At 34.9% G+C, this 12,380-nt stretch overlaps 1 protein-coding gene across 1 annotated transcript; it reads right to left on the minus strand.

Moving 5' to 3' along the window:
- Positions 1-2,168: 2,168 nt before the first annotated feature.
- On the minus strand, positions 2,169-9,221 carry LOC110462814. Its single transcript, XM_021517006.1, has 2 exons — positions 9,167-9,221; positions 2,169-4,775 (listed from the first exon to the last, which is right to left on the minus strand). The coding sequence occupies exon 2, from the start codon at positions 4,700-4,702 to the stop codon at positions 3,560-3,562; it is 1,143 nt and encodes a 380-aa protein (XP_021372681.1). The 5' UTR covers positions 4,703-4,775; positions 9,167-9,221; the 3' UTR covers positions 2,169-3,559.
- Positions 9,222-12,380: the final 3,159 nt, after the last annotated feature.

Here is a 12,380-nt window from a genome sequence, read left to right on the forward strand (position 1 = left end):
CTGATTCACCAATATCAGATAGAAATTCTAGGTTAACTGAAGCAATCATATTAGTTAAGAGAGATATTCGGGTGACCTGATTTACCAATATCAGATAGAAATTCTAGGTTAACTGAAGCAATCATATTAGTTAAGAGAGATATTCGGGTGACCTGATTTACCAATATTAGAAAGAGATTCAAGGGTTGCCTATAGTATCTTTGTAAGGCAGGGGAGATCTTGGGTGACCTGATTTACCAATATTAGATAGAGATACTAGGGTTACCTTAAAAAGAATTTCAGTTAGAGAGGATACAGGCTGACATGATGTACCATTATTAGTTAGAGATACTATAGCTACCTTCGTAGTCATGTTTGTTGGAGGAGATACAGGGGTAACCATATGTGTGAAAATTAGATAGAGAAACTAGGGTAACCTTAGTAACCATATTAAAAGAACATAATTCTGGGTTGGCCTGGAAGTAACTATTTTAGATACAGGGGACCTGTTGTGCTAATATAAGCTAGACATGCCAGGGTTACCTTAGTAACCATATTGTATGAAGATAATACTGAGTTAGCCTGGAAGTAATTATATCATATGAAGGAAATGTTGGGGCGACTTCTAGTTACCCTATTTGATCAAGCATTCAGAGATAAAGACGTCATACAATGGCGTCATTTTGTTGTAATATTCAAGAAATTATATCAGAACTATAATGTTATCGATGTGTAAAAGTGAAAGGTCTTTTCTCAAATACTTGTGTCGCGTTACTAGCTACCTAGAGTAACCATATCATAGTGACACATACTGACCTGTACATCCGTTTATATATTTCGAGCTTGGATGTCACGCAGAAAAATATTGAAAAAAAATCAATCTAGAAGTCAAGTCGCCTATATCGATTGTCACCAGTATTATACCAGTATAAATGAGCGTAATTTGTACTTTGCCAATATGTTAAGTACTAATAGTTATTATCAGTTGTCTGTTGTAGAAGTTGCATGTAAAATACGTTATCCCCTGGAAAACAAAAACAAAAAATCTTATTAAAAGCCTACATTAGTAAGTATTGATGTCAACAGAGCTTTATCAATCACGTATAAAGCTTGACTGATGTGATATTGAGCTCAAGAGATAATTTATCAGGCTGACTAAAAACGTTTATTATGTATTTTTTTATTTTCTTCATTTTTTGATATCAAAAGTATTTCACAAAAAAATAGTTGTAAAATCAGTATGTCAGTAGAAGCTAAAGATTTCAAGTTGAATGATAACTTTCTTTGAAAGGACACCATTTGTTGTGTCAGGGTGTTAGGCAAAGGATACCACAAAACCAATATTCACCAACAATTCTGAGATAATTATTTTAAGGTTTGTTACATTTCAGGGTTTTTTTCAAATATGAAAAAAACGGGTGTACTTTTTATTTAATCTTGAAGAATAAATGATGAATTTAAATAAAGTTAAATAAAAAGACAAAAAAAACAAATACATATTCCAAAAATATACAAAGATTTATTGTATTTTGTATCCAATCTGTGTACATAAACATGCTTATACCATTGAAAACTGTATTCTTGTAAACATTCTAAATTACCTCAGATATATGTTCAATGTACAGTGGTGTGTCATAACACTAAAATCTCAAAGAAACAAGTTGGCTTCTGTATACTAAGTATTATATTCTTTCTACTTTAAAAAAAAGCACGGCTATTCCTGAAGCATATATTTTTTTATGTCCGACCAGTCTTCACAATGTATAAAACAATATGATGTAATGATAAACAATCTATTTTAGATCAATTCATTAATTATAGATCATACATGGAATTTAGTATAACGAGTGTTATACCGGTAGCACTCAAATGATATGTTAATTTGGTTTAGATTTAACTCTGTAATGTCCTAACATTCCCGTTGGTGATTTAATTGTTTTTTCTGCAAACATTGGGGAAAATATTATTTTCAACTATTTTATTTAATTACTTTCGTTTGCCGAAGGTTTGTCGGGCTACGCATTCTACAGCTAGGATTATAGCTAGGATTTTTATATTTATGATATGTAAATATTTTTCACAGCGTCATAATTCAAACGATTAACACCCACAACATTTGCTTTAAAAATGAAGCNAACCCCCCCCCCCCCCCCCCCAAAAAAAATAAAAAAATAAATAAATAAAAACACCAAAAAAACAACAACAACAAAAACAAGCAAACAAACAAACATATTCAATTACTTTAGAGAGATGGGTGGGGCCAACGTTATACTCATAAACTGTGATCATGTCAAATGTAAATTTTATGTTGGTCATTAATTCTATTAATTTCATTTGTTTGTTCGTTTATTTTATGTTTTTGTGCGAGTCATATTACTACCAATTACACATACGTTTAAATGTAGGAAGGAGTGCGTCATATACAGTATTTTATAAATCCTATACTATTTATTTTTCGTTGTTGACACATGACACACTGCATATTTAGTATAACTGTTTCATGCACGACTTTCTATTCATGCTAAGTGTTATGTAAAGCTACACCATAAGTGAAAAACGATTTCAAAATGCTTAAACAAATTTACGATATTACTTAAATAAATCATCTCACGCTAAACAAAGAGTACCTTATTTGTTTAATTCGCACTAAAGAAGTTGCACCACCTAGATGTACATTACTACATGTGAACGATATAAAATGACAACTACAACACTTGTTTACCGGCAACAAAGCGATATCAAACGTATTGATAAGTTACCCTCGCTGGTACAAGATTGTTAAGATAATATGATTTTTATCTTATAAATCAACACATGTCAAAACAGTATAAAAATATGTTTTCTGCTTAGATTTCTGTACTTTTAATTGTAGTGACAATTCAAATCTAAAAACCACGACATAAAGTCTCTCATTTTATTTGCCACCTAGCTTACTGCCAGTTTTTCTTTTAAGTTTTATTTCACATACTTCATACATCTCCCTAAATGTATGGCCAACCCTAGCTTACCCCAAATTTCTTTTAAGCTTCCCTTATCATTATTTGTTTGTCAAACTTTATCGCCAAAACCCCTTAATAATGCATTCTTTTGCGGACAGAAGATGGTAGCATAACGTGAATTTTCTGCATATGAAATAAAAAAAAGAATTTGACGGATCTTTATCAACTGTTTCATATCATATTCAGGAAAGGGAAAGGTACATTTGTATTAATGTTCCGTGTCTCTGTAAATATTGAAAAGCAGTACTAACAGAAATACGTGTTTATCACATTAACTATCAATATCACACAGCAATAGAATGAGAAGCATTTAAAAGATGGGACAATGCCAGAGGTTACATATATTCGTTGACGAAAAATATACAATTATACACAAGTGGTACATTTGTACATGTAGTTATATACAATTATACATAAGTGGTACATGTAGTTACAACATTAAAACGCTTCAAGACTACGATTTAAAAAAAAAATCATAAGCATAGTATGCGAAAATCAAATGGACAGTCTAATAGAAGCACATTGGAGATCGGTCTGGAATGAAGTTATAAATCCATTATAAAAAGCGAGACAGTATTATTTTACTGTATGGCACAGTATTTTGGTAATGATTGTCTTTGCACAATGTCTATATCACCACAGAGTGTTTCATATAATTTCCACTCGGCACATGTAACAAATCCGCTTTCGTACTTCGGAGTAATTCCTAGTCTCACAAGGTACTTGTCGTTATAATCAGCATCAGGGCGTGTAATACCCTCCTGGTTCCCTTTGGCTGTTGTTTGATGAATAGCCGGAACCGTTTCCGTTGCATCTATGACGGTCGCTTTAATTCTTCGCGCGTGTGATACTATATAGTTATCATAAGCACGTCGACCAATCACAAGCGGCGGTACATCCGCCCACGGAAACCATTTTGTTGTGAAAAAATAATCCGCAGAATGGATTTCGAAAAGCTTCCCTCGTACATTGGCCGCTGCTGCTATGTTGGGAAATGAAGCGGCTTCTTTGAGGGATACGTTAGGTACATTTGTTCTGATACCAGATATAAACACAGATGTTGGAGACTTGAATTTCTGTGCGATCAAATCAAGGGAGTCGGGTAATGCATCCGTAAACAAGATATCACTATTGGCATAACCATAAAATGTTGAGTTTATGTTTTCTATCACGGTCTGAAACATTGCTTTTAACACCGGAGCCCCGCCAGCCGCGTGGTCCATGATGGGATACGTCTTCCAACCATATTCTTCTGCTTGAGTGGATAAAACACTATCGTTTGTAAATAAAACTAGAGTAAACTTTGGTGAAAATCTACTCCAGTTAGCTAATGTCTTTTTGTGAACTTCATGCACGTGTTTTTCGTTTATCCATGATGTAAACAATGTAAGTATTGGTTGAGTAGTGATTTGCCCGTGTGGAGAGAACAATAACCTCCGAGAGTTACATTCGTGAATTAAATCTCTGACCGTCTTTCGGAAGTCGATAATGGACGCTGCTTCTTTTTCAAGAAATGAATTAGGGCACGATTCTGATAGATGTTCTGTTATAGAATGCTTGCCATTGCTAGCTATGAAATTTGCTGACATTTGAAGAAAACTGTTGAGGGAACATTGAGGCTTTGTATTAAGTCCTTTCCACGAAACAAGGAATACAAAAAGATTGATAGCTCCAAGCACCGCCACAACCGCCAAAAACTTCTGCATTACTGCTTCCTTTGACATGGCACTTTTACCAGTGTCGTCTGCTCTCCTTGTTAAACTCTTTGTTCATAGTCCACCAAAGTAATATGATTGCCTAAAAAATACAGAAAACGTCAAATATCATGTTTGCTAATAATGCATATCAAAGGTTTTTTACGACTTTGTACAATTCTGAAACAATTTCTTGAAACATCGTTTTGCGTGTAGTCAATAAACATTTTTTCAATCTTTCCATAGAAAAGGTCGTCGATCAAATGTAAGTGGATTTAATATGAAGTCTTAGAAATATGAATATACCTTATCGCAATCAAAGTTTTTTTTATAATATTTTTCAGGATCACAAATATTGACTATATTGTTATTTGAAGCAGCTGTTTTTGGTCTTATAATGCAGTCAAACAATATTTCGAAAATGGGGTTTAATAATATAACGAGGAATTATGCAATCAATGACAAAAAACATTATTTCCAAAACATTTCGTGTCAGTACAGATTTCAATGTCACCCTATCACTACTATCAAACAGGGACATTTTGTACTTTCCAGAGCAAAAATACTCTATTAGCATGTACGTTCTTTGTACATCAAAAGAAAAATGATGTGTTATAACTCGTGAAATGAAAGAAAATTGATCACCGAGTTGCGATTGACTACCCAAAATATAAACGGAAAAACTCTAAATTATTAACCTTATGTATATCGGTTTTATCGGTATGCAAATCAAGTCAATCGTATGTTCCCGTGAAGTTGTTCCAATTTCTGACTGGTCCGTATACTACACGGCTTAAGACTGTACGCCTTTGAGAAGTCTTACAATTCCTGTATTAAACGTTTTAGGATGCCCTTCCTTTACTGATGATACGTTACTCTTCTCTGAATGATACCAGTCATTGTTACTTAAAACAAACGACTTGAACCCCTAGAAAGGCCTCACAGAGAAACTTGAACCCTTAGAGAGGCCTCACAAAGAAAAGTGAACTCCTAGAGAAGCCTCACAACGAACTGTTAGTTGTACATGTTACACTGTTCAGTAACTTAGCATGGGTACGAGAGTACCACTCGTAAATCGACATTTTATTCCAAAATAAACATTTTGTTGAATCTCGTATTAAACAGAACAGTGAATAGGACACACTGCATGCAATATTTAAAATATGGTCGTGCTTAAAGTGGATAAAAGCTACCGAGCTGAAAGTTTTATGAGATTATACCTCGTCTGTTAAGTGTTGGTGTATATTGCGTGTCCATTACAGCAATAAGGCGTCCCGATTGCAGGTCTCTGCATGTAATGTTTTTTGCAGATGGTGTGTGTGTGTGAAATAAGAAACTATGGGTACATTCTCCACTCTCAACGAGGAAGTTTAAATGTTTATGGTTAACAAGGTGAAAAAAAAGAAATAAATATACGGTGCGAGCACTGATATCGTAAACAACACAAAATATGTCCGGTTGAAAATGAATAAGAAATATTTTCTTTAAATGTTTGTTTCACTTTGTAGACTATTTAAAATTGTAAAAACCGCCCATGACATCAAGTCCACTTTAACCGTATAATCAAAAAAGTAATACTCTAGTGCCTGACAATGTTGATAAGTGTCCTCTAGTATTGATTCAAGGGTTCCGGCGTGTCATCTTCTTGCATCTTTACATCAGTTTTGCATCCAACCTCTTTTTTTAAGTCAATTGCGTCTTATTTCTGTTTCTTCCGTGTTACTGGTTTCAGCCCTTTTACTGATCTTTTTCCTTTTAATCATTCTCTTTGACATCGGGTATATGCATTTTGACATTATTCTCGTCCAATTTTCTTTTGAGTGTATCATGTTAGGGACACATTCGTCGAACATTACTTTGTAGATCGTGCATGCTTTCCAAACATCAGTCCGCAGTCACCACATTCAGTCATTTTGTCGGGAAGTTCTTCGGAAATATCACTCTGATAATCTTCTAATCCGTGTATCAAGCCGACCTCGGAACTCTAGGACCTCTTAAGAAAGTTTCTCAGAATGTTGACTTTGCAAAATTTCCAGGTGTGTGTTTTTGTTTGTATATCGATGACAACATTGACATTCTGGCGCATCGATTCCAAAGTTATCGAAATAAAATACTCATGTTGATTTCCGTATTGCTTACTTGTTTTTGCTTCTTTTTTCTTGATATAAGCGCCAATGTTACATGAATAAGTGATGGCTACCATTCGTAATCAGTCTATTGATATGAGGATCTGTTCTTGTTTTGGATACGAGATAATCCAATTTTATCAGATTTCTTATCTTGGGAACTATAAACTGTTCTTGCTCCGAATCCATATGTTCGGCATTGGGTTTTAAAGTAGCTTGGATGACAGAACAAGTTCAAGGTCTTTATTACTTTGAGTCTTTCAACTCATCAGTTACAAGTAACAAAAGTGCAGTATTTACAGTGCAAAATACTAAATAACAATACACAACATTACACACTCACAACACAATTACAAACAGAAAAAGTACAATATGTATGGAGAGTGCAACTAAACTATTTATAATAAATGGATTCTTCTCGAATTTGCAAATTTCCCTAACTTCGTTATTTCTTTTGTATTTTTCACACTCAGTAGTCCTCAATACGTTTTCAAAACATTTGCTCGCAAATCAGAATAACATGGGCATTTAAGAATAACATGAAACTCATCTTCAACATCATCTAAATTGCACAAATCATACACTCGACGATTTCGCTCAGTGTTTTGATATCGACCTTTATCTAAATCTAAGTTATGAGAAGATATTCTAGTTTTTGTAATGTCTTTCAGATATTCTTTTGGTATGGGTTTACGCATGTAGTTTTGATCAATATTATCGTAAAGACATCTATACGCATTCGCTTTTGAGGATATTCTAAAAAAAAAATGCACATTCTGAAATTAATGAATAAATCTTATTGTCGTTAATATCATATTCCCAAACATACCCCGGGCCTATCCTATATAACTCAGCTTTGATGTTCATTATCCATGTATCCTTATTCTCTACCATTTCATTGTAACATGATTTTAAAATACAATATTCAGTTCTTGTCAATTTCATCCAATACTTTAAAAAAAAATCAATTTCCTTAATAATGTTAAAGGATACCTACCAAATTCTGAGTACACCATGGCATTACACACATGTTAACGTACACTAAGCAATCTCTTACAAAACATAGTATGAACTTTACCGACATCAGGGGCTTTAGGAAAACCCCATATTTCAACACCATAGCTTAACATACTATTAACATATGTGTCAAAAGCAGACAATTGAGTTTCAGTATCAAACGTTCCGACATGCACTCATAACTGCAAATAATGCTTGTTTTACCTTGTTCTGACATTTTTTGTTATATTTTCCTAAACGTCCCATTGTAAATTTTACAAAACTCCCAAGTAATTGCACACAAACGTTGCCCTCGTGTACAGAGCCATAATGATAACCTCTGTGGGAGAGGTACTATTCTTGTCTCATTATCCTGAAGTTATATCTCCACTAAGTAAGTTTTACCCACATGACGTTGACAATGAAACAGCTACGGGGAATGGGTGGTGCATTTAATACGCTCCCACTTCAACTCTCAACCAAGAAAGAATACAAACTACACGACTTTTCAAATTATCACTTCTGGTGAATTCCTTCTTATATAACTTGCAATGACGCATGTTTTTGTTCCTTCGACGTCTAAGAAGTTCTCCCCCTTCCCTTTTTACCCTCTCTTCCGCCTCCTCCTCCAGCAATTCCTTCTCCCCCTCACAACATATTCTATCTTAATACATCCATAAGCATCGATAATTATCAAAGCAAAATAGAAGGGTTTTTTGACGTAACGGGTAAACTCCATGGTAACACTTCAACTTGACAAATATGGCGTACATATGGGTGTGGACCTGTACAACTGCATTGTAGCCAAATTTTTAACACGTATAAGTATTTTACACGAATTAAATTTAGATTTTGGAACGTATTCTGTTATTTCTAATCGTTCCAAAGATATTTGCATTGAAAGTGTTGTATAAATGGATATTTTTTAAAGGAAACTCCTGTATGAGATGTGTTATGTATCATGACATTTTTTCAACACTTCAAATACAGTAGGTTGTGTAACATTGTGTAGAAAAACGTACAGCACGTCATATGAATACTGTCATATAAGGAGCCAAGAGTAAACGATACAGTTTATCTGCTACCTCGTCAACATTGAGTGTGATGAAATCCTGGTGGTTCGACATTAAATAATATGAAGGCATACAATGTAACATGATACTGTCCTTACAGGTAAGTACAGGCGACTCATTTCGCCTCGGGGCAAGTCTGCATCATCCCTTCTAAATCACAATAAATACCGACAGTTCGGTAACCGCTAACGCACACAGAGAGAATCCCACAATATATTCACTTTTTCAATATATTATTATCATATACATATGTTTTAGAATTGTCTAATATTACTAAAAATAACAATAGGCTAACTTACCTGCACGAATACAACACACGCTGTTCGCTAACTCTCCGTCCCTGCTGAATGTCTTACCTTTAATGGGGTTTTCCCATGCAACCGCTCCCATCAATCAACGTAGTCTAGGGAGGGGGGCTGTCTCAAAGGGTGTTTTCCCATCACCTGCGTGCCCTTGTCTGTGCTTGTCAGCTGTTTTGGTAATATAAAACGCTCAGCAGGAGAGGCTAGTCGGCGAAGGAATTCGATGTTTGATGAGATTTATTATGGCCAAGGATTTTGTTTGATTTCAACGATCATTATATCAGAGTGCATATATTTTAAACCGTTGTCGATACACCGATTTTGGCTGGAAATACTAGAAATCTTGCTGTACGGCACATTTTTTAACCGACGAGGTTGCAAAACTTCAAAGGATAAGGACATGTCTGCGTTGAGTAAGACAACTAAACGAAATTGATATTCTAAATGCAAAATACACCTACAAACAACGATAGTCTTCATTTCCTAACAACTGTCTATCATAATCATTTAGCTGTCAATGTGTTTATTGTCCTGAGCATTTATCTATCACGGTGTTAATTGTCCTGAGCATTTATTTACCGAGGTGTTTATTGTCCTGAACATTTATCTATCACGGTGTTAATTGTCATTTGGTGGATATTAAGTCACTTATGCCGCCGAGCCTGCGAGATATGTTGTTTGTGACTGACACGTTCCTGACCATCCTGTCCAGTTCGGTCCACTTGTCTTCTATCTTCGACAAAGCTACGTATATAACACATCGGTCGAAACAATGGAGAACAGAGCAACATCGAACGTATTTTACAGTTGAAAAATGTTGTTGATTTTTATCCGTAATGTATCACAAATTGATGTCTATTCGTCAGGAGAATGCGAACTTATAAAATGCATATCAATAAAGTATTACGCATCTTCCCTTCTGTTTCTTCACCATTTTGGACCCTAGCATCACCAATGATCCCTAGAAGAACGAAATAGCTGTATGGCGCATTGTAGGTTTTTTTCATTCTGTATTTATCACAAAATTACAAATAACAGTCGTATGAGTGTGTCTTGTGATCATACTCTTGCCTCAGATGAAACAATGAACGTCATTAGTCGCATATCGTACTAAGCTCACTTTAGGTTAGAATTCTCATCCGAAAAGTCAACTGAAATATATATATACATGTGATCTGTAAACCGAGAAGGGTGTATTTTAATTTCCTCAACGATAATTAAGAAAATACTTGCATAGGTCATCTTGCTGCTAGCAATAAATACTCGATTGCATTAAATTATGTATTATATCTTATGTCTACAATCATTATCAGTTACATCCAGTTATCCTAAAGACCATATAATATGCAAATTAAGCAAATGATTGTTTTACATAATGTCCAACTTTTCTAATGTATTAGGAACAAAACTGTCCGCTGGTTTAAGATGCCTACGACATAAAACGGTGCATTAGCTGTATCGTTACTAAAAACAATGTTAGTTATACATTTAAACAAATATCTATCAAACATATAAAGAGTTTCCAAGATAACATCTTTTCTAAGTTCCTTGTCCTCTCTTGCAGTGATCCACGGCGGAATTGTCCGTTTCTTAAACTTTTATATATTATACTATACGGAACCCGAGAAGGGATATGGTAAAAGAAATATTATCCGAGATTACGGTTTTAGTAAGCCCAGATCGCGGATTACTAATCTGAACAGTCGGATTAGTTTTGTTTTCACCTTGTCTGGTCCTGGGCTTTGTAATACTTTGTGACATACAGTATTTTTTCATCACATGACAAAAATAATGTCAATTTGGGTCAGAAATATAATACATGTACAAATCTCAGAAAAATACATTCAGTATTTAACCTTCTTATACAATGAAGAAAATTGTGGACAGTATAAAAAATATGATGTGCACAGGTAACAACGTCAAGGCAGACGTCACTCCTGTCTCAACTAGAGCTGTAAGCCACAGGCTAACTAATACCCCCGCTCCTATATAAACCAGAACTGTACGCTAAAGGCTAACTAATACCCCCGCTCCTATATAATCCAGAACTGTACGCTAAAGGCTAACTAATACCCCCGCTCCTATATAACCCAGAACTGTACGCTAAAGGCTTACTTATTCAAAACAATATAGTCTCCCACCAGTAATTAGTTATGGTAATCACTATTTCATTAAAAACGAAAAAAAAATAAAAAAAAAAAGAGGAAACAAGTATTTCGCACAAAGGGGCATAACTCAATCAAGGGTCGAAATCCCAAATTAAAATGCCGGTGGACAACTACATAAGATACTGATCGTTCATGCAAAGTTTCAATGAAATCCACCTGTTAAGGAGAAGTTGCGCGGACAAGTATTTCGCAAAAATGGGCATAACTCCATCAAAAAGGGTCGAAATCCCAAATTAAAATGCCGGTGCATAACTACATAAGAAACTGATCGTTCATGCAAAGTTTCAATGAAATCCACTTGTTAATTAAGGAGGAGTTTTCCGGACAAGTATTTCGCAAAAAGGGGCAAAATTCCATCAAAAAGGGTCGAAATCCCAAATTAAAATGCCGGTGCACAACTACGTAAGATACTGATCGTTCATGCAAAGTTTCAATGAAATCCACCTGTTAATTAAGGAGAAGTTTTCCGGACAAGTTACAGCGGACGACAGACAGACAGACAGGGTGATTCCAGTATACCCCACCCACCCCCACCCCCTAACTTCGTTGCGGGGGTATAATTAAGTATTAGTATTCACTCGCTTTGAAAAAATAAACTTCAATAGTTTGAAAGGTAATTTTATTCGTAAAACGCAACATATTCAACAAATGTTGAGTGTACTTCGATGATAATCATATCTTCATTTCAGATTAACCTTTCGTGCGTTAGAGTATGAATATGTAGACTCCATAGTCATACTTTGTAGCATGTGAATGTCTCGTCATGGAACAGGATATGAGGGTCATGTTACACATAAAGGAACAAATATACAAAACAAACATAAGCTGTTAGACTCTGAAATCAACAAAGTTAACGTGTAACGAGTGTCACGAAAAAATACTGTGAGAATAAAAACACAATTTCAAGCGTAAATGCGCATATGGAAAAGTCAATGACGATAGGACTTTTGGAAAAATACTTGTTCTGCTTTGTTTTATAGTTCATTGTATTCCTCCGCGCAAATCTTCTATTTGTTTACGTCTGTCAAATGCCGAAGATTTGC

Source organism: Mizuhopecten yessoensis, unplaced genomic scaffold (genome assembly GCF_002113885.1).
Source record: "Mizuhopecten yessoensis strain PY_sf001 unplaced genomic scaffold, ASM211388v2 scaffold10831, whole genome shotgun sequence".
NCBI lineage: Eukaryota > Metazoa > Mollusca > Bivalvia > Pectinida > Pectinidae > Mizuhopecten > Mizuhopecten yessoensis.

Bases quoted from the DNA above. Each gene is read 5' to 3' on its own strand.
- LOC110462814 (XM_021517006.1), bottom strand. From the start codon at position 4,702: ATGTCAAAGGAAGCAGTAATGCAGAAGTTTTTGGCGGTTGTGGCGGTG.